This window comes from Bombina bombina, chromosome 1, assembly GCF_027579735.1.
Source record: "Bombina bombina isolate aBomBom1 chromosome 1, aBomBom1.pri, whole genome shotgun sequence".
Classification (NCBI taxonomy): Eukaryota; Metazoa; Chordata; class Amphibia; order Anura; family Bombinatoridae; genus Bombina; species Bombina bombina.
Genome location: NC_069499.1, coordinates 1,131,354,490 through 1,131,380,586, shown reverse-complemented (window position 1 = coordinate 1,131,380,586; position 26,097 = coordinate 1,131,354,490). Strand labels below are relative to the sequence as shown.

At 35.9% G+C, this 26,097-nt stretch overlaps 1 protein-coding gene across 1 annotated transcript in view; it reads left to right on the top strand.

Moving 5' to 3' along the window:
• The first annotated feature begins 7,619 nt into the window (after window positions 1–7,619).
• LOC128641577 (keratin, type I cytoskeletal 12-like) overlaps window positions 7,620–26,097 on the top strand; it is a 105,315-nt gene continuing 86,837 nt past the window's right edge. The window contains exons 1-2 of the mRNA XM_053694119.1: window positions 7,620–7,665; window positions 7,862–8,159. Coding sequence (XP_053550094.1) covers window positions 7,652–7,665; window positions 7,862–8,159 — 312 coding nt within the window. The 5' untranslated portion in view covers window positions 7,620–7,651. The remainder of the gene's footprint in view (window positions 7,666–7,861; window positions 8,160–26,097) is intronic.

The following is a 26,097-nucleotide window of genomic DNA, read 5'->3' as shown; positions in this document are numbered from 1 at the left end:
GGGGGTGTCAATATGGCTGATGTATATACACAATATGGCTGATGTATATACAATATGGCTGATGTATATACACAATATGACTGCTGTATATGCACAATATGGCTGATGTATATACACAATATGGCAAATGTATATGCACAATATGGCTGATGTATATACAATATGGCTGATGAATATACAATATGGCTGATGTATATGCACACTATGGCTGATTTATATACAATATGACTGATGTATATACACAATATGGCAAATGTGTATGCACAATATGGCTGATGCATATATACAGTATTGCGGAGGTATCTACACAAAATGGCTGATGTATATGCACACTATGGCTGATGTATATACACACTATGGCTGATGTATATACACAATATAGCTGATGTATATACCCAATATGGCTGATATATATACACACTATGGCTGATGTATATACACAATATGGCAAATGTATATGCACAAAATGGCTGATGCATATACACAGTATTGCTGATGTATATACACAATATGGCTGATGTCTATGCACACTATGGCTGATGTATATACACACTATGGCTGATGTATATACACAATATAGCTGATGTATATACACAATATGGCTGATGTCTATGCACACTATGGCTGATGTATATACACACTATGGCTGATGTATATACACAATATGGCTGATGTATATACACACTATGGCTGATGTATATGCACACTATGGCTGATGTATATACACAATATGGCTGATGTATATACAATATGGCTGATGTATATGCACAATATGGCTGATGTATATACACAATATGGCTGATGTATATACACAATATGGCAAATGTATATGCACAAAATGGCTGATGCATATACACAGTATTGCTGATGTATATACACAATATGGCTGATGTCTATGCACACTATGGCTGATGTATATACACACTATGGCTGATGTATATACACAATATAGCTGATGTATATACACAATATGGCTGATGTCTATGCACACTATGGCTGATGTATATACACACTATGGCTGATGTATATACACAATATAGCTGATGTATATACACAATATGGCTGATGTATATGCACACTATGGCTGATGTATATACACACTATGGCTGATGTATATACACAATATGGCAAATGTATATGCACAAAATGGCTGATGCATATACACAGTATTGCTGATGTATATACACAATATGGCTGATGTCTATGCACACTATGGCTGATGTATATACACACTATGGCTGATGTATATACACAATATAGCTGATGTATATACACAATATGGCTGATGTATATACAATCTATGGCTGATGTATATACAATATGGCTGATGTATATGCACACTATGGCTGATTTATATACAATATGACTGATGTATATACACAATATGGCTGATGTATATGCACAATATGTCTGATCTATATACACAATATGGCTGATGTATATACACAATATGGCTGCTGTATATACACAATGTAGCTTATGTATATGTACAATATGTCGGATGTATATTATGCACACTATGGCTGATGTATATACACAATAGGGCTGATGTATATACACAATATAGCGGATGTATATGCACAATATGGCTGACGTATATACACAATATGTCTGATGTATTTACACAATATAGCTGATGTATATACACAATATAGCTGATGTATATACACAATATGTCTGATGTATTTACACAATATAGCTGATGTATATACACAATATAGCTGATGTATTTACACAATATGTCTGATGTATTTACACAATATAGCTGATGTATATACACAATATGGCTGATGTATATACACAATAGGGCTGATGTATATACACAATATAGCTGATGTATTTGCACAATATGGTTGACGTATATACACAATATGTCTGATGTATTTACACAATATAGCTGATGTATATACACAATATGGCTGATGTATATGCACAATATGGTCGATGTATATGCACAATATGTCTGATGTATATTATGCACACTATGGCTGATGTATATACACAGTATGGCTGATGTATATACAATATGGCTGATGTATATGCACAATATGGCTGATGTATATACACAGTATGGCTGATGTATATACAATATGGCTGATGTATATGCACAATATGGCTGATGTATATACACAATATGTCTGATGTATATACACAATATTGCAAATGTATATACACAATATGGCTGATGCATATACACAGTATTGCTGATGTATATACACAATATGGCTGATGTATATGCACACTATGGCTGATGTATATACAATATGGCTGATGTATATGCACAATATGGCTGATGTATATACACAATATGTCTGATGTATATACACAATATGGCAAATGTATATACACAATATGGCTGATGCATATACACAGTATTGCTGATGTATATACACAATATGGCTGATGTATATGCACACTATGGCTGATGTATATACACACTATGGCTGATTTATATACACAATATGGCTGCTGTAAATGCACATTATGGCTGATGTATATGCACACTATGGCTGATGTATATACAATATGACTGATGTATATACACAATATGGCTGATGTATATACAATATGACTGATGTATATACACAATATGGCTGATGTATATACACAATATGGCTGCTGTATATGCACAATATGACTGATGTATATACACAAACAATATGGCTGATGTATATACACAATATGGCTGATGAATATGCACAATATGACTGATGTATATACACAATATGGCTGCTGTATATACACAATGTAGCTTATGTATATGTACAATATGTCGGATGTATATTATGCACACTATGGCTGATGTATATACACAATAGGGCTGCTGTATGTGCACAATATGACTGATGTATATACACAAACAATATGGCTGGTGTATATACACAATGTAGCTTATGTATATGTACAATATGTCGGATGTATATTATGCACACTATGGCTGATGTATATACACAATAGGGCTGATGTATATACACAATATAGCTGATGTATATGCACAATATGGCTGACGTATATACACAATATGTCTGATGTATTTACACAATATAGCTGATGTATTTACACAATATAGCTGATGTATATACACAATATAGCTGATGTATTTACACAATATAGCTGATGTATATACACAATATGGCTGATGTATATGCACAATATGGTCAATGTATATGCACAATATGTCTGATGTATATGCACAATATGTCTGATGTATATTATGCACACTATGGCTGATGTATATACACAATATGACTGATGTATATACACACTATGGCTGATGTATATACACAGTATGGCAGATGTATATACACAATATGGCTGATGTATATACAATATGGCTGATGTATATGCACAATATGGCTGATGTATATACACAATATGGCTGATGTATATATACAATGTGGCTGATGTATACACACGATATGGCTGATGTATATACACAATATGGCTGATTTATATACACAGTATGACTGATGTATATGCACAATATGGTTGATGTATTTGCACAATATGTCTGATCTTTATGCACAATATGGCTGATGTATATACACAATGTGTCTGATATATATACAGTACACAATATGTCTGATGTATATAAACAATATGGTTGATGTATATGCACAATATGTCTGATGTATATTATGCACACTATGGCTGATGTATATACACAATATGGCTTATGTGTATACACAATGTGGGTGATGTATACACACGATATGGCTGATGTATATACACAATATGGCTGATTTATATACACAGTATGACTGATGTATATGCACAATATAGTTGATGTATATACACAATATGTCTGATCTTTATGCACAATATGGCTGATGTATATACACAATGTGTCTGATGTATATACAGTACACAATATGTCTGATGTCTATAAACAATATGGTTGATGTATATGCACAATATGTCTGATGTATATTATGCACACTATGGTTGATGTATATACACAATATGGCTTATGTATATACACAATGTGGGTGATGTATATACACAATGTGGCTGATGTATATACACAATATGGCTTATGTATATACACAATGTGGGTGATGTATGCACACAATATGGATGATGTATATACACAATATGGCTGATGTATATACACACAATATGGCTGATGTATATACACACAATGTGGCTGATGTATATACACACAATATGGCTGATGTATATACACACAATATGGCTGATGTATATTATGCACACTATGGCTGATGTATATACATAATATGGCTGATGTATATACACAATATGACTGATGTATATACACAATATGGCTGATGTATATACACAATATGGCTGCTGTATATGCACAATATGGCTGATGTATATACACAATGTAGCTGATGTATATGCTCAATATGTCGGATGTATATTATGCACACCTTGAGTCATATTTAACAAATGTCTGTCGTACCTGATCCAACAGTGCGGATCAGGTCCGACAGACATCGCTGAATGCGGAGAGCAATACGCTCTCCGTATTCAGCATTGCACCAGTAGCTCACAAGAGCTGCTGGTGCAACGCCGCCCCCTGCAGACTCGCGGCCGATCGGCCGCCAGCAGGGGGGTGTCAATATGGCTGATGTATATACACAGTATGGCTGATGTATATACAATATGGCTGATGTATATGCACAATATGGCTGATGTATATACACAATATGGCTGATGTATATACACAATATGGCAAATGTATATGCACACTATGGCTGATGTATATACAATATGACTGATGTATATACACAATATGGCTGATCTATATACACAATATGGCTGATGTATATACACAATATGGCTGCTGTATATGCACAATATGACTGATGTATATACACAAACAATATGGCTGGTGTATATACACAATGTAGCTTATGTATATGTACAATATGTCGGATGTATATTATGCACACTATGGCTGATGTATATACACAATAGGGCTGATGTATACACACAATATGGCTGATGTATATGCACAATATGGCTGATGTATTTACACAATATAGCTGATGTATATGCACAATATGGCTGATGTATATACACAATATAGCTGATGTATATGCACAATATGGCTGACGTATATACACAATATGTCTGATGTATTTACACAACATAGCTGATGTATATGCACAATATGTCTGATGTATATGCACAATATGTCTGATGTATATTATGCACACTATGGCTGATGTATATACACAGTATGGCTGATGTATATACAATATGGCTGATGTATATGCACACTATGGCTGATGTATATACACACTATGGCTGATGTATATACACAATATGGCTGCTGTGAATGCACATTATGGCTGATGTATATACAATATGGCTGATGTATATGCACACTATGGCTGAAGTATATATAATATGACTGATGTATAAACACAATATGGCTGATGTATATACACAATATGGCTGATGTATATACACAATATGGCTGCTGTATATGCACAATATGACTGATGTATATACACAAACAATATGGCTGCTGTATATACACAATGTAGCTTATGTATATATACAATATGTCGGATGTATATTATGCACACTATGGCTGATGTATATACACAATAGGGCTGATGTATATACACAATATAGCTGATGTATATGCACAATATGGCTGATGTATATACACAATATGTCTGATGTATTTACACAATATAGCTGATGTATATACACAATATGGCTGATGTATATACACAATATGGCTGATGTATATACACAGTATGGCAGATGTATATACACAATATGGCTGAAGTATATACAATATGGCTGATGTATATGCACAATATGGCTGATGTATATACACAGTATGGCTGATATATATACACAATATGGCTGATGTATATACAATATGGCTGATGTATATACACAATATGGCTGATGTATATACACAGTATGGCTGATATATATACACAATATGGCTGATGTATATATAAAATGTGGCTGATGTATACACACGATATGGCTGATGTATATACACAATATGGCTGATGTATATACACAATATGACTGATGTATTTACACAGTATGGCTGATGTATATGTACAATATGGTTGATGTATATGCACAATATGTCTGATGTATATACACAATATAGTTGATGTATATACACAATATGTCTGATCTTTATGCACAATATGTCTGATGTATATAAACAATATGGTTGATGTATATGCACAATATGTCTGATGTATATTATGCACACTATGGCTGATGTATATACACAATATGGCTTATGTATATACACAGTATGGCTGATATATACACACAATATGGCTGATGTATATATAAAATGTGGCTGATGTATACACACGATATGGCTGATGTATATACACAATATGGCTGATGTATATACACAATATGGCTGATGTATATAGACAGTATGGCTGATGTATATGTACAATATGGTTGATGTATATGCACAATATGTCTGATGTATATTATGGATGATGTATGTACACAATATGGCTGATGTATATACACACAATATGGCTGATGAATATGCACACAATGTGGCTGATGTATATACACACAATGTGGCTGATGTATATACACCCAATATGGCTGATGTATACACACAATATAGTTGAATATAAGAGATTATTCTAGAAATTTGTAGTATTTGGTGTATATGTGATATGAAGGTATAAAAGCTTGTGCAGAAGAGCTTTCTATTAGACATCACTTTACCACCTGCTGTATTTGAGACTTCTATTTAATTTAACCTGTTATTTGCCATTCAAGGAAGGAATATAATACATGTATTTACTTATAACTTAGTGTCTGGGATGTTCCTGTTTTTTCCAGGGGGCACAAAAACTATGGCTCACATTTTAGTTCTGCTTTTTCCCAGGGGCTACAAAGTCTAGTGCAGAAGACTGCATGAGGCCCTCGTGAAGCCAGTTGGCCATCCCTGATTTAGTATATTAATAACATCATCAGGCAAATTGCCTCACAGGTGGCAATAGAGATGCAACACAAATGGGGGGAAAAACAGGTCTTTTTGCAGTATATTCATTAATTTGACTTCTACCATCTCAGTTGAAAGGCTGCGCTATGCACATACTACTGTGCATTTTATGTCTCAAACCATCTCGTCACAAGTCTTGCTCTAGCTGTTTTTCTTATATGTTTATCTCAGTAAGACACTTTTTCTTCAAGCAAAAATAAAACTGATGGTTAAGAACAATCTTGCAGCTATTCTGGATTTGTTTCAGTAACTCTGCAAGTACTACAGTAGTTCTCACAGATTCTATCACAAGTTATAATAGTGAAATAATGAGCAGGATAGCTGATCAGTTAAATGGTAATTACTCAGTACATAGCATAATAAAAAAAAACAAAAAACCTTTTTATTATTTTCTGTCTTGTGATCCAAAATCAACAAAAACCTGCCTTCAGTGCACACAGTAAGAACGACGTGTTTTACTGTCTTCCTTTTAATTAATATCAGCCTTGTTAACCACAATGCGTTGTTGGTTTCTCTTATTGATCTTTTTATACAAAGTACTCTTTACTACAGGCATCCAAAGAATGTTTGACGTCCCCAGCAAGTATTTCTAGCCAGACTAAATTTCCCACTGCAGACCTGCTGATCCCTTAAGGCAAAGCAGGAAAAACAAACAGGGAAAATGCAATGCTGATCTCAAGGTGAGTGAAATCTGAGCTTGCTGACATGGTTCACTTGCTGAGCCAATAATATGCATTGGAAGTTAAGCAATAAGGTGTAGTAATGTTGTGTTACTATGGGAGCTTTGTAATCAGACGTTAGATAGTCACAATGCCCTAGTATTGTAGGACTTAACTAAAAAATCTCTCCTTGATTTTCTCATTTCCTTGCCCTCAGCATGTCATTTACTAATGAGTTAAGTGCTTGTTATGCCAAGACACGAAGATTCCGTGAAGTAGGAAGCAGACTGAGGTATGAAAATGGGATGCACAATGGAGGCCTCTATTGTCCAAGTCAGAAGAATGCCTTGATTAATTTAAATGACCGTCTAGCTGCATATCTTGAAAAAGTATCTAAATTGGAAGAATCCAATAGGCAACTTGAGCAACAAATCCAAAACTTAACTGAAAAGAAGGCCAAACATGTTAAGGATAACAGTCGATATGAGAAGACCATCGCTGAACTTGAATCTCAGGTTAGTTCATGTTTACATCATTTGCAACCCATTGCTGTATAGGGATGTTGAAAAGAAAGTAAGTATATTGTATTGGCCTTTACACTGTGTTTAATTTTGATTATCCCATGATGAAACAAGCTTGATAAACACACCTGAATATTATTTACTCAGAGTAAATATGTACGATAAAACATTATTAATTTCTGGGCCATTTCAATATATTAGAAAAAAAATCTACTTGCTTGGAAATCACTTTACAATAACCAACCCTATTCTAATCCACAAGTATTTTTGCAATGTTTTTACATGAATTGTTTTGAAATTATTTTTTTTTTTCAGTTTTTGAGCTTGCTTAGTTCTTATTTAAAAAAACACAATCATTTACTAATTTATAAATATGTCAAAAGAGTGAACAAATCATACTTTTGAACTATGATATGTGTTCAAATACAATATTATGATACAATATGATATGTGTTCAAATACAATATTATGATACAATATGATATGTGTTCAAATACAATATTATGATACAATATGATATGTGTTCAAATACAATATTATGATACAATATGATATGTGTTCAAATACAATATTATGATACAATATGATATGTGCTCAATATTGCAAATGAGTGCAATTTGACATACAATGATTAGGGAAGGGCTAATTGCATACATGTCATGCACTGAGCTTGTTCAGAGACTATAACAACCTGCTGTAAAATCAAAAGGTAGCCACAAGCAATAATAAATCAGACAGGTTTGACAGTCCTATCACTATCAATAGCAGCTTACGAGCACTCAGACTTCAGCAGCACAATAATGCATCAACTTTGACATTGTGACAGCACCAAAGAAATAGTGACTTCCACTACAGTGTAATAATGGCAGCATTCTATGATTTTCTCGTAATATGTATAATACGGGGCTGCAATGCTGCCCCAAACTCCTTTGCCACAACACATCTCAATAGCTGATTTAAACTTCTTACACCAGCATGTAGACAGTTAGGAACTGCTAAAGTGCAAAAATGATAAATAAGTTATCCTCTGCACAGAGCTTACCCCTACTACAATAACTGTAGCAACAACCTTGTCACAGTGTGATTGACCATGTGACTTGACCTCAATAATCAGCTGACCGGCCCCTAAACAGCATCTTTTATCTGCTAAACACAATCAGCATAACCCACCCCACAGCAATTACCCTTATACATAAAACACATTGTGGTTACCCCCACTGAAACAAAATCTAACTCCCCCAGTAGCAATTTACCTTACACAATTATCTCAAATTTAGCTATGTTTTAATATTGACACTGACCATCTGCATTCCTGGTTAACCACTCAGGATTGACAAAACAATGAATAAACCAGAATACAGCAAATATTAAAATGAAGAGTATCTTTCGCTGATGGCTGGCCTTGTTGCTTTGAGGTTAATAGTGTAGCAGGTGTTGCAGAGGGGGAGGCACTTGGACTTATTTAGCTGCCAGAAACTAATAGCAATATGATTATAATTCTGGTAAGAGTGCTGACAATTCTCTGAGATGAGGGTTATTATTTTGAAAGGTTAGCAGATATGTTAGTTTTTTTTTCTGGCAAGTTATAGGCATGCACAGGGAATACATTTGTATCCAACCTAACATCTGTAGCATCCTCCAAAGTTGTTACAAGGTCATGGGGTTTCCAGATTCATGGTCATTCTATTCCATTGGAAAACCTGGCAATTGAGAGGTTTTGCACTTCAGCTGTGCTTTACTAGAAAAAATTGACACCGTTACTCTAATCCAATCAATCAGTCTTTAAATAACTTTTACATAAAACATAAGTTTTATATTTTATATTTTATCAGCTGTGGCCTCTGTCATATCTTGGCTATTTGCATATTTTTATGTTCTGTTATGCTGATATTATATTACCAAGCCTCAGGACAAATAAAACATATATTGTGAAATATAAATAGTACATAATAAACACACGCTTTACGTATCTTTTGTATCTTTCATACCTTACAATTGTGCTATACATCAGAACAGTAAAACTTTTAAGTGAACATTGCAATAATAGGCAAGCTTTTAAGTTCCAGTTTCAAACAATAGCTGTTTTGAAAAGACAAACCTGCTGTATAAAATAATACATGTAGCATCAAATATCACTATCTATCTTGTTCATAGTTACTAGTAAAGTGTTTTCGGTTGGTTGTAATAATGGTAGCCAATTCCTCATTGGTAAAGTATTGGTGAAGTTAGTGCTGTGCAAAACCCCAGCAAGCCCTCCCATTAATTGTATGTATTAGAAGATACTTTGCATGAAACTTCTAAACTAATGGATCCCTTAGTTGCTCAATCTACATGTATATGTGTGAGGTAAAATATAGAGTGTTATTTAATACATGTGTAAAAATGATACCCCATAGTCAGAATTGCATGTAATGGCCAAAGTACAGGTATTTTATCATATATGCAACACTTCCTGACACACTTTAATTGTTGCAAGAAACAATATGAGCTTGCAATTTTTTTCAGATTAGGTAGCCATGTTGTCTCAAATTGCTAATCAATCAAACACATCTGAAAATGCAGCTGCCTCACAAATCCTTATCAATTAAACTACAGTTCTACCTTTAGGGCTAGATTATGAGTGGAGCGCAATGTCATGTTCACACGAGCGCAATATTTGTGCTCCACTCAGAAATACCAGTACATGGAAATGTGCACTGGTATTATAAGTGCGACTCAATGTGAACACGAGCACGCTTCCATAGACTTCAATGGGAGCCTTGTTTTATTGCTGACAGACACGGCAAACCACCTAGCACAGAGCAAGGGACAAATTGTGCAGCAATAAATAAATATATATATGTATATGCTTATATACATATATATTTATGTGTTTATATGAGTATATATATACATATAAACACATAAATATATATGTATATAAGCATATACATATATACAGTTGTATAGAAAAGTTTAGCCACCCCTGACAATTTCCATGATTTTCATACAGCTTCTCCTTGTGCAAAGTGCGCTGAATTGTTGAACTATGCACAGTGACACCATCTGCAGCAAGATGATGTTGTAGGTCATTGGAGGTGGTCTGTGGGCTGTTTTTGACCATTCTCACCATACTTTGCCTTTATCGCTCCGATATTTTACTTGGCCTGCCACTTCTGGCCTTAACAAGAACTGTGCCTGTGGTCTTCCATTTTCTCACTATGTTCCTCACAGTGGACACTGACAGCTTAAATCTCTGCAATAGCTTTTTGTAGCCTTACCCTTAACCATAATGTTGAACAATCTTTGTTTTCAGGTCATTTGAAAGTTGTTTTGAGGCCCCCATGTTTCCACTCTTCAGAGGAGAGTCAAAGAGAACAACAACTTGCTATTGGCCACCTTAAATACCTTTTTTCATGATTGGATGCACCTGCCTATGAAGTTCAAGGCTTAATGGGCTCACCAAACCAATTGTGTGTTCCAATGAATCAGTGCTAGGTAGTTACAGGTATTCAAATCAACAAAATGACAAGGGTGCCCAAATGTATGCCCTGTCTAATTTCGTTTGGATGCATATTGCACATTTTCTGTTAATTAAATAAACCTCATTTCACTACTGAAATATTACTGTGTCCTTCAGTTATTTGACAGATCAAAATGAAATTGCTGATCCAAACACCCAATTATTTATAAATTAAAATCATGGAAATTGTCAGGGGTGCCTAAACTTTTGCATACAACTGTATTTATAGAGAAAATACAGTCCCCCATTGACATCCATGTAAAGGCACTTTCAGTATCACATCCCCTCACTTTAACCCCTTATAACAGCTTTGTGCATTTTTTTTTTTTTAAATAAACATGCTCATATTTTTATTTTATGGTACTTTTCAGTCCTCTTTTTTTTTGGGGGGGGGGCAATTGAGGCAACATTTTTTCATTAACCAGAGATCTGATCTCTATAATGATTTCTAGCACTAAGTGTAAAAGTGAACTCATGGTAGCATTAACCAACCACTTGTAATGGCTTGTTATTTAATATTCACTGTTAAAGAGACAAATGTACCTCTTTACCAGTAAAGATAGCAACTCACTTGTAATCTAGCCCTTAGATGCTATAAAACACATCCATCTAGATTAGGAGTTTTGCGGTACAGCTATACCACTGAAAAATTGGCCATTGCACGTGGAATTCCCAGGAATGCATATTACGAGTTGCGGCAGTATACCTATACCGCAAGCATTTTAGCCTTTAACGCAACGTTCATTCCGCACTCAAAAAAATGACGTTTGAGTGTGGGATATTCATAGAGCCGGTATTACAGGTAGTGCATTCCGGCTAAAATGTGTGCTTTATACTGACACGATCCAAACCACCATCTGACACCAGTAGCTATCCACTATAATAAACCTATTAACCCCTAAACCTCCGCCCTCCCACATTGCCGCCACTAAATAAACCTATTAACCCTTAAACCTCTGCCCCCCCACATCGCAAAACACTAAATTAAAATATTAACCCCTAAACTTAACACCCCCCTAACTTTAAATTAAAATTACATTATAACTATATTTAGATAAATAAAAACTAACCTGTGAAATAAAAATAAAACTAACATTAAACTATAAATTAACCTAACCTTATTATTATAATAGAATAAAAAAACTACCAATTAAAAATCCTAAATTACAAATTTAAATAAACTAATCCTACAAAAAAATTTACATTACAAAAAAATAAGCACTAAATTATGAAAAATAAAAGATACTAAGATTACAAAAAATAATAAACAAAATAATGAAAAAAAAAATTACACTTAATCTAATAGCCCTAAAATAATAATAAAAAAATAATAAAAGCCCCCCAAAAATAAACTACCAATAGCCCTTAACCCCTTAAGGACAAGGCAATTTTTCAATTTCTTTCCCTGAAGGACCAGGGCTATTTTTACATTTATGCAGTCTTTGTATTTAGCTGTAATTTTCCTCTTACTCATTTACTGTACCCACACATATTATACACTGTTTTTCTCACCTTTAAATGGACTTCCTAAAGATACCATTATTTTCATCATATCTTATAATTTACTATAAAAAAAATTATAAAATATGAGGAAAAAATTGAAAAAAACACACTTTTTCTAAATTTGACCCCCAAAATCTGTTACACATCTACAACCACCAAAAAGCAACCATGCAAAAATAGTTTCTAAATTTTGTCCTGAGTTTAGAAATACCCTATGTTTACATGTTCTTTGCTTTTTTTGCAAGTTATAGGGCAATAAATACAAGTATCACTTTGCTATTTCCAAACCATTTGTTTTCAAAATTAGCGATAGTTACATTGGATCACTGATATCTGTCAAGTATCCCTGATTATCCCTTGACATGTATATATATATATTTTTTAGTAGGAAACCCAAAGTATTGATCTAGGCCCGTTTTGGTATATTTCATGCAACCATTTCACCGCCAAATGCAATCAATCAAATAAAAAAAAAAGTTCACTTTTTCACAAATTTTATTTTTCTCACTGAAATAATTTACAAACAGCTGGCTAGATTACAAGTTTTGCGGTAAGCTAAAAAGAAGCGTTAACAGGTGCTAACGCTGCTTTTTTACTACTGCTGGTATTATGAGTCTTGCAGGTTTAGGGACACCGCACACTTTTTTGGCCTTACCGCAAAACGACTTACGTAAAGTCTTTTTTCTATGGGACTTTCATAGCGCTGGTATTACGAGTCTGTCCTGGGAGGCCAAAAAGTGAGCGGTACACCCTATCCTGTCAAGATTCCTACTGCATTTTAAAGTCAGTAGTTATGAGTTTTATGTTACAACGCGGTAGCATAAAACTCATAACTAAAGTGCTAAAAAGTACACTAACACCCTAAACTACCTATTACCCCTAAGCGGAGCAGCTCCATCTTCAAGACATCCGATGCGGAGCATCCTCTTCATCCAGAGTCTTCTTACTGAATGACGGTTCCTTTAAGTGACCTCATCCAAGATGGCGTCCCTTAGATTCTGATTGGCTGATAGAATTCTATCAGCCAATCGGAATTAAGGTAGAAAAAATCCTATTGGCTGATGCAATCATTGATTTCTATGGGGGAAAGCGTGCACAAGCACGTAAAAACAGCCCTCGGCTTCTGTGCGGTATGGAGCTTAACTTACCATAACACACAGCAGAAGGAGGCTTTTCAGTAACTCATAATGGCAGTGCTATGGAGAGTGAAATAACGCAACTTTTTTGGCTTTATTTTCGCACCCTCTTTAGTGCAAAACTGGTAATTTAGGTGATTGAAAGCAATTGTAGCATTAAAGAAAACAATTTTTCCTTTTTTTAATATGCAGGTATATTATAATTATAATATTATGGGCTAAATTTCTAGTGGCATTCTAAATATCACTTGCGTGCAAGCAATATTAGCAATCCACTGAGTAATACCAGGGCACACTAATGTGCGCTGGTATATCGAGTAAAGCACAATGTGAACACAAGCTCGCATTCGCATTTTTAGGAAGCATTGCGCTCATGAGAGCGCGCTTTCATTGGTTCCAATGGGAGCCTCGTTCTGATGCCGTCTTTGACATTGCGCAGCGAAGGGGTAAGTAGTGCAGCGATGGCAGCATATTTTTAAATAAATATGTACATGACTATATAGATATATATTTATGTGTTAATATGTGTATATACACGTATTAACAAATAAATATATTTGAATATAGTAATTTACATATATATTTATGTACACTTAGGAGCCTGTTTATCAAGGTCCGTAAGAGCTGCTGGTGCAATGCTGAATACACTCTCCGCATTCAGTGATGTCTGTTTTTTTTCTAACAACCCATTCCCACTAACTTTAACCCCAAAAAACTGCTTATTGGAGCTGTTTTCATTAAAAAAAAAAAAAGCTACATTATTTTAAATAAAAAAAATATAATGCCCTTTTAGAAAATTATAATATATAAATAAATAAATATATATTTATTATTGTAAGTATATATATTTATATATATATATATATATATATATATATATATATATATATTGTTGTTATCCTTTGGTCTACAACATGTATTCACAAACCTCCCAACATTTTAAAATTGAAAAGAGGGACACCCCCTCCCCCACCGCGGAATTTTTTTTAAATGTGGTGTGCAGGAGCAGGGCAGGGCTTAAAAAAAATCATAAGACCAAAGTAATATAAATAAAATTCTAAATAAAGTCATATCTTTTAATACTCTTAGGCAGCAAATCAAACATAAGCTCAAACCATTGGAATAGCTATGTGAGCTCTGTATTTAATTAACCTTTGCAGAGACAGTGCTAAATATTTTTATCTTAATTGGACATTTAATAATAGATTCTTTAAAACTGCTCTCTGCTTTCCGCATTTATATTCTAGACTCTGGCCTTTAAAGTTAGCAAAAATGCATAGTAACACACTACATAGCATACACTTACACATGCACATACACACACACTACATAGCATACACTTACACATGCACATACACACACACTACATAGCATACAATTACACATGCAGACACACACACTACATAGCATACACTTACACATGCAGATACAAACACAACATAGCATACACTTACACATGCAGACACACACACTACATAGCATACACTTACACATGCACATACAAACACACTAAATAGCATACACTTACACATGCAGATTAGGGATGGGCGAATGTGTACATTTTCGAATTTCGAATGTAGAACGAATGTTATTACCGAAATTCGAATTCTAAATCCGAATGTCGATAAGAACGAATATTCTTAAAAATTCGAAAATCGAATGTTATTTACAGTTTTCGAATGTCACTTTCGAATTCGAATGTTTATAATTATATCGAATGTCCACATTCGAAATTTCGAATTTAACATTCTATTTAACAAATACTATTCAGAAGTTCAATAGTTCATGTGGTAGGGCGGGAATCTAGTAAATTGATACATAATAGATACAAATATATCATTTCGAATGTTTCCATCTAGAATATTGCATAATTCGAATATTACATTTAAAGAAAGCATTAGAAATAATATTACAAACATATAAATTCGAATTTTTCTAATTCGAATATAAATTCGAATTTTTCGAATTCGAATATTGCATAATTCGAATATTACATTTAAAGAAAAAGCATTAGAAATACTATTACAATCTAAATTCGAATTTTTCGAATTCGAATACACGTATTGCATAATTTGAATATTACATTTAAAGAAAAAGCATTAGAAATACTATTACAATCTAAATTCAAATTTTTCGAAAAGAATATTGCATAATTCGAATATTACATTTAAAGAAAAAGCATTAGAAATACTATTACAATCTAAATTCAAATTTTTCGAAAAGAATATTTTCGAATGTAATCGTAAAATTCGAAACCGAACATTCGAAAATCGAATGTTAGAATGTTATGTAAACATTCGAAATTCGATTCGAACGAACGAATGTGTTAAAATTTGTGCCGTTTTTCGAATGTTGCGAAACATTCGCCAATCCCTAATGCAGATACACACACACTACATAGCATACACTTACACATGCAGACACACACACACACACTACATAGCATACACTTGCACATGCAGATACATACACACTACATAGCATACACTTACACATGCAGATACGCACACACACACTACATAGTATAAACTTACACATGCAGATACACACACACTACATAGCATACACTTACACATGCAGATGCACACACACTACATACCATACACTTACACATGCAGATACACACACTCTACATACCATACACTTACACATGCAGATACACACACACTACATAGCATACACTTACACATGCACATACACACACACTACATAGCATACACTTACACATGCAGATACACACACACAACATAGCATACACTTCCACATGCAGACACACACACTACATAGCATACACTTGCACATGCAGATACACACACACTACATAGCATATACTTACACATGCAGATACACACACACTACATAGCATACACTTACACATGCAGATATGCACACACACACTACATAGTATACACTTACACATGCAGATACACACTCACACTACATAGCATACACTTACACATGCAGATACATACACACTACATTGCATACAATTACACACGTAGACACACACTACATATCATACACTTATACAGGCAGATACACACACACACACACACTACATAGCATACACTTATACATGCAGATACACACACACACTACATAGCATACACTTATACATGCAGATACACACACACTACATAGCTTACACTTATACATGCAGATGCACACACACACACTACATAGCATACACTTATACATGCAGATACACACACACACACTACATAGCTTACACTTATACATGCAGATACACACACTTATAGATACGGATAGACACACACACACACACACACACTACATCATATATGGGTATCTGTAACTCATTGTGTGGGGTCATGGGGTTGGCAAGCACATTAGCTGGCAGTCTGAGGCTGCCACTGTTCGTTACCCTGGTGTTAGCACTGCTCATCATATAAAACTAAAGGCATGCTAGTATTATCACCAGGGGTAGACGTCATCACTACCAAGGGTTAGAGGTCATCTTTACCTGAGGTCAGAGGGTATACAGCCTACCTACTCCTGCTTAACCCACACACCATTACTTTTCCACAAGGAATCTAACAGGTATATAACTCTGGGAGAGAAAAGCCGGCTGCTTCTAAATATGTGCCTAATAGAATTAAAAAAATTATTTTTTCAATGCATGGGGCAATGTGGGACAGATGGCTAGCAACCCGGGATAGCGGGACAGACCCCTAAAATCGGGACTGTCCTGCGAACATCGGGACAGTTGGGGGGTATGTATTCATACAAATAAATTAGGAGCCATGCTAATTTATTGCAACTGTTTTTTAATTAACAACAAAAAATGCATAAGGCTTGATCCATAATGATCCATATCAAGATACATGTACACAAACTTTTTTCACTTCTTAAATTAAAGAAAGTTGTTTCCCATAATTTACCCCATAGTCTTAATTAGTCTCCATAGTATCTTACAAAGTATTATCATTTTCTGTAGAATCTAATATGTACATATTGGGCTCAACTTATCATGCAAGCCTGCTTGCCGTAAGTTTAGAATCAGTGGTCCGTTTCTTAAACTGTCTGTCACATCAGAGGGGGTGGAGTCTGAACATCCAAACTCACTCGGGATGATACGCTGTTGGCATTTATCATTGCACCAGCAGTTCTTGTGAACTGCTGGTGCAATGCTGTCCTCTGCAGATTCGCTATCAGGGGTTGTCAATTAACCCGATCAGGTTGATTTCTGTCTGCGGCCTCAGAGGAGGCGGACAAGTTATGGAGCAGTGGTCTTTAGACCAATTGGCCGCTAGCAGGGGGTGTCAATCAACCCAATCGTATTTGATCAGGTTGATTTCTGTCCACTGCCTCAGAGCAGGCGGACAGGTTATGGGGCATCAGGCTCCATACGGTGCTTGATAATTATGCCCCTATGTCTGTTGTTTAAAGAGAATGATAGTGTATTATCAAATTGCTTTGAGTATAGAAGAAGCTATGATTGTTATTTGATAAGTTACTTACACTGTAGGTGTGTCATTTTCTTTTAAACTCTTTCTCATCATTTCTCAAGCAATAAAAACAAATCAACAACTTTAAAGCCTGTGGCCTACATTCTGATTACTTTATCTTATATCAAATCTGAAGAAAAATACCTTTGATGTTTATTGTACTCTATTGTTCTTCGTTTCTTTTATATTTTCTCACCACCTCCACCACAAATAATATTTGTATTTTCTTAGGAACAAGAATAGTAGTTAAAAGCTATACAGAACTTCAAAGGCACCTTTTCTGCCACAGTTGGTTCCAATCTTTCCAAAATTCTAGTTTGATATTGAATTTTTTTTATTTTATTTTTATCAAAACAATCCCAATTGTACCAAGTCAAACACAGCTGAGCTTGTTAGCTTCCATGATTTTGCCCACAATAGCACCATTAATACTCCAAAAAATACAGCTGCTCTTGTCATGGGGTAGCTAAAGTCTGTCCAGAAAAGGACCCTTAGGTTAGGAAGTGACTTTGGGGCCGATTTAACAAGGACCAAATGGCCCCTATTCCCCTTGTTTCCACAGGAGCCTTCAGGCTTGCCAGAAACAGGAGTTAAGAAGCAGCGGTCCTTAAATCGTCCGCCTGCTCTGAGCGGCGGACAGCAATCAACCCGAGCAGATATGATTGGGTTGACTGACACCCCCTGCTAGCAGCCGATTGGCCGTGAATCTGCAGGGGTGGCATTGCACAAGCAGTTTACCAGAACGTCTTATGCAATGCTAAATGCTTACAGCATATGCTGTCAGCCTTCAGTGATGTCTGTTGGACATGATGCGCTGAGCAGATCATGTCGGACAGACATTTGTTAAATCGGCCCCTAAGTATAAACACTGCCCCAGCAAGGAGGGTGAATCCCAGGATGTGACAAAACCAAATACTTTAAAAAACAACAAATACTTTAATAAAAACAAAGTGACATGTTTCTCGGCTACAAACAGCCGTTTCCACAGGCTTTCTTCCCCATGCTCAGAAGAGGACATTTGCATGCACTGGTATTACAAAGTGGAGTGAAAATATTGCTTTCACTGATATTATTCTAGCCCTAAATGGATTAACCTTTTAACAGTTATACACATTTTTATTTTGTATGCTTATTTGAGTTTAACTTTTCAACACTATGGGCTAGATTATAAGTGGATTTTGCTAAATTATCGCATAGCGCCCAATAATTAATAAGCCATTACAAGTGATCATTGGTTAATTTTAGAAATGTGCCCCAAAAATAGAAGCATCTTTATTTTTTAATAAAATTACTGCACTTTTGGGGCTAAAGTTGGTGGGAGTGGGGCTCATTTACATTGCGGTTTATGGGAACTGTGTGTTCCCTGTAAATATATACAGTATGTATATGCTTTTGGTATGTCTCCCATATAAACCACTGTTTATTCCTGTTTCCCTTACACTGCTTTAACCTCTGGTATGTCTCCCATATAAACCACTGTTTATTCCTGATTCCCTTACACTGCTTTAACCTCTGGTATGTCTCCCATATAAACCACTGTTTATTCCTGATTCCCTTACACTGCTTTAACCTCTGGTATGTCTCCCATATAAACCACTGTTTATTCCTGATACCCTTACACTGCTTTAACCTCTGGTATGTCTCCCATATAAAAAACTGTTTATTCCTGATACCCTTACACTGCTTTAACCTCTGGTATGTCTCCCATATAAAAAACTGTTTATTCCTGATACCCTTACACTGCTTTAACCTCTGGTATGTCTCCCATATAAACCACTGTTTATTCCTGATTCCCTTACACTGCTTTAACCTCTAGTATGTCTCCCATATAAACCACTGTTTATTCCTGATTCCCTTACACTGCTTTAACCTCTGGTATTTCTCCCATATAAACCACTGTTTATTCCTGATTCCCTTACACTGCTTTAACCTCTGGTATTTCTCCCATATAAACCACTGTTTATTCCTGATTCCCTTACACTGCTTTAACCTCTGGTATGTCTCCCATATAAACCACTGTTTATTCCTGATTCCCTTACACTGCTTTAACCTCTGGTATGTCTCCCATATAAACCACTGTTTATTCCTGATTCCCTTACACTGCTTTAACCTCTGGTATGTCTCCCATATAAACCACTGTTTATTCCTGATTCCCTTACACTGCTTTAACCTCTGGTATTTCTCCCATATAAACCACTGTTTATTCCTGATTCCCTTACACTGCTTTAACCTCTGGTATGTCTCCCATATAAACCACTGTTTATTCCTGATTCCCTTACACTGCTTTAACCTCTGGTATGTCTCCCATATAAACCACTGTTCATTCCTGACCTGTTCAAATCCTTTCCCAACATGTGCATCTATCTATTCTTTAACTTTGCTTAATTAATCCCCTCCCAATTTGTCTTTCTTGAATCTATCCCTCTGTTATTGCTAACGTTCTTATTTTTCTCACCTCAGTGTCACTTATCTCCCTGTCTCCAATTAATTAATTTAGTAAACTCAGCTGTCTGTAGTAGCCTTATAAATTTAAGACCAGCTAGGGCAGAGCATTTGCTGGGGTCTAAACATTTGCAGAGCATTCCATGGGCCTATTTAACAAAGATCTGTCGGACCTGATCCGACAGTGCGGATCAGGTCCGACAGATCTCGCTGAATGCGGAGAGCAATATGCTCTCTGTATTCAGTATTGCACCAGCAGCTCTTGTGAGGGGTTGTCAATCAACCTGAACGTACTCTATCGGGTTGAATTGCGGCGATGTCTGTCCGCCTGCTCAGAGCAGGAGGACAGGTTAAGGAGCAGTGATAGATATGCCCCCATCTCTCTAAGCTCTCATCTGTCTAAGTGACAGCACTAAGAATTATACAAGAATTGAACAAGATTTGAAGAAGATTTGAGGCAAGCAAAAAATATTTTCATTGCAAACACAGTTTTTGCACTTAATATTTTGGGATGTTTTCAGGATTGCTTTTCCTTTTAATAGTCTTCATGCCTATTCCACAGGCATGCTCACATGCTTATACCTTACCCTTCTCCATAAGCAGTTTTTATAGGTCCTTTTCTCCTTTCTTCTTCATACCTTAGCTCTCATGAATTACTCTCTATTTTAAAATTGGTAACTAAACTGCACTTCTTCACAGAAATACCCCCACTGCTATAAATCTCATTCTCACCTACTCTTACTTTCCATCTTGCTGCTATTAGCATGAGGGGACATCTCTCCAAATCCTGGACCCACCCTCATTCCCACCATTACCCAATCACGCACTCCTTATGGAAACTTTAATAAAAGCAACACACATAACCTCATTTCCATCCAATGCATCCCATACGCACACACTGCTTGCACACTATGGAACTCTCGTTCTGTCTGCAACAAATTTACAACCATTCATGACCTGTTGATATCAAATGCTTTCATCCATTTAGCAATTACCTGGCTATCTTCTTCTGACACCATTTCCATTGCTGCACTCACATATGGTGGTCTCTACTTTAGCCATACTCCGAAGGCAGGTGAGAAACGTGGCAGTGGTGTTGGAATCCTGCTATCCCCCTCCTGCACGTATTAGTCTCTTCCTCCAATCCCATCTCTCTCCTTCTTCTCCTTTGAAGTCCACTGTATTCGCCTGTTCTCCCCCCTCTCCCTCAGAGTGGCAGTCATCTATCGTCCTCCTGGACCGAACTCCCAGTTCCTTGACAACTTTGCCACCTGGCTTCCTCACTTTCTCTCTACATATATACCAATCCTAATTCTTGGGGACTTTAACATTCCCATTGACAACCCGTCTGCCCCTGCTGCCTCTAAACTTCTTTCACTCACATCCTTCTTCGTTCTCTCACAATCCACCCTATTCCCTACTCACCATGATGGACACTCCAATCAACCTGGTATTTTCCTAACTCTGCTCTATTTCTGACCTCACCTGCCACCCTATTATGATTTCAGACCATCACCTGGTCATCTATAATATTAATGCTACAGTTTAACCCTATTCTCCATCCCGTCCCCGCACCTGTAGAAATCTATATGTTGTGGATCAGCTCCAATTTCCAAAAATCATTCAAGATCTCCTCCTTCACACTTCCACTATAACCTACCCTGATCTTGCTACAGCCCACTATAACAAAACTTTCTCCTCTGCACTACACACACTTGCCCCTCCCCAACTGCACAAAACATCACGCCATCAGTTACAGCCCTGGCACTCTCAGCAAACACGCTATTTGCAAAAATGCTCCCTTACTGCTGAGCATGTCAGGAGGGAAACTCACTCTGAACTGACGTCATTCACTATAATTTTATTCTTCGTTCATACTCTTCTGCCCTTCACTTAGCCAAACAAACCTACTTCTCTTTGCTCATATCTACTCTTTCCTCAAACCCTAAATGACTCTTCTCCACCTTTAACTCTCTATTTTACCCACCTGATCCACCCCAATTCTGTCTTTAGTGCTCAAGACCTAGCAGACTACTTTTTAAACAAAACACGTACTATCCGAAGCAACATCCCAACACCAACCTGCAATCTTACAACAACAGGTCCATTTACTTCCTCTGCCACCCTCTGCATCTTCTATCCAGACACTGTAAATGAAGTTTCTTCATTACTATGTTCCTCACACCTCACTACCTGCCCGCTCGACCCTATCCCTTCCCATCTACTACCCTCCCTGTCTTCCACCCTCACATCTTCAACCTATCTCTCTTTACAGGTTCATTTTCATCTTCTTTCAAACATGCAAAGGTCACTCCAAAACTCAAAAAACGCTCCCTTGACCCTAATTCTCCTGAAAGCTACCACCCCATATCACTGCTTCTTATAACATCAAAACTACTCAAAAACTAGTTTACAATCACCTAAACCCCTTTCCGTCCACCAAACACTCAACTGAGACCACCAAGGTTACTAAGAATCTTCTTTCTGCTAAAAGTAATGGCCCCTACTCTATACTTATCTTACTGGACCTCTCAGCTACCTTTGACACAGTTGACCACACCCTCCTCCTACAGACCCTTAGCTCTTTTGGTCTCTGTGACACTCTTCTTTAATTTCTTAGATTCACTATTATCTTTCTCACAGGTCTATTTCTGTGTCATTTGCTGGTGACTCTCCCTCTCCAATGCCTCTGTCTGTTGGAGTACTTCATGGATCTGTTCTGGGTCCTCTACACTTCTCCATTTATACTTCTTCACTGGGTAAACTTATCAACAGGTATGGCTTCAAATACCACCTCTATGCTGATGACACCCAGATCTACCTATCCACCCCTGCTCTCTCTCCTTATGTCCTTTCTCATGTCAGCAACTGCTTATCTAGTTTTTCTTCCGGGATGGCCTCTCACCACCTAAAGATTAGCATATCCAAGACAGAGCTATTTCAAATACCCACCTTAAGCTCTGCACCGACTTCTGACTTTTCTATCCCTGTCGACGGCATCAACATCTCCTCATCCCTGTAGACGGCATCAACATCTCCTCATTGCACTTTTCTGAGCGCTAACACCACAAAGCAAATAATCCACTCGCTTGTTCTTTCCTGACTTGACTACTGCAATAACCTACTTACTGGCCTTCCTCTTTCCCACCTCTTCTTTCTTCAATCCATCTTAAATACCTCTGCCAGGCTAATCTACCTTTCCCGTTGCTCTGTATCTGCTGCACCTCTCTGCGAGTCCCTTCATTAACAGCAGAATCAAATAAAAAATTATCACCCTTACATACAAAGTTCTCACCAATGCCACTCCCCACTACCTATCCTCTCTAATCAACAAGTATACTCCAATCCGCCCACTAAGATCCAACAATGACCTGCTCCATGCATCTGCGAATATCCCCTCTTCCCATGCTAGACTGCAGGACTTCTGTTGTGCAGCACCTACCCTCTAGGTCTCTCCCCCTTGTGCTTTCAGGCTTTGCCCTTATCTTTCTTCCTTTAAATGCTCCCTGAAGACTTTTTTGTTCAGAGAAGCCTACCACCCTACCACCGAAATCAGTAATAAATTAACTTCACTTACCTAATATTTCCCTCATCTAACTCTTCATTAACATCTTTCTCAATCTTGCAGTCCTCACCTCTTGTTTCTCAAGCTCCTACCCCTCTAGATTGTAAATTCCCACAGGAATAGGGCCCTTAATTCCTCCTGTATATGTTTGTAAAATGTTGTCTTGTCTCTTACAAGTTTGATATCATTGTTTTGTTTAAATTAATTGTACCCAAGTTCAATACCATTATATATATATATATATATATATATATATATATATATATATATATATATATATATATATATATATTTATATATATATATATATATATATATATATATATATATATATATATATATATATATGTATGTGTGTGTGTGTGTGTGTGTGTTAATATGTGTATATACACATATTAACTAGGGATGGGCGAATATGTTTATATTCGAATTTGAATGTTAGAATGAATGTTATTGTAGAAATTCGATTTACATAATAGAATGTTGATAAGAACGAATATTCTTAAAAATTAGATTTTCGAATGTTATTTACAGTTTTTGAATGTCACATTTGAATTTGAATATTACATTTATAAAACACAATTGTAGACTAGAAACTTTATTTTGAATTTGAATGTCACATTTGAATCGAATATCACATTCAAATTGAATATCACATTCGAATTTGAATATTACATTTAAAACACAGTATTAGACTAGAAATACTATTTCAAATTCGAATGTGACATTCGAATTTGAATGTAGCATTCAAATTCGAATATTACATATATTAAACACAGTTGTAGACTAGAAATACTATTTCGAATTTGAATGTCACATTCAAATTCGAATATTACATTTCGAAATTGAATGAATACATAGCTAAACATTCTATTATTCAAGCAAATATTTTCAAATTTTATTGAAAAATTCAAAAACGAAAATTCAAAAATAGAATGTTAGAATGTTATATAAACATTTGAAATTCGATTCGAACGAACAAATGTATCAAAATTAGTTTTAAATTTTGAATTTTTAGAAACATTCGTCCATCCCTAATATTAACACATAAACATAAATGTATATAATATAATACAAATATATTTAAAATCGCTGCGCTACTTACCCCCTTCGATGTACTGAAGTTCTGATGCGTCCCATTGGAGCCTATGTAGGCACACTCTCCTGAGCACAATGCTGTGAACTTGTAATACCAGCGCACATTAGCTTGCCCTGGTATTACACAGTGGAGCGCAAATATCTCTTTCATGAAAGCGATATTTTGTGCTCCACTTGTAATCTGGACCTTAATAGGATTTGTGTTTATGTACCACTG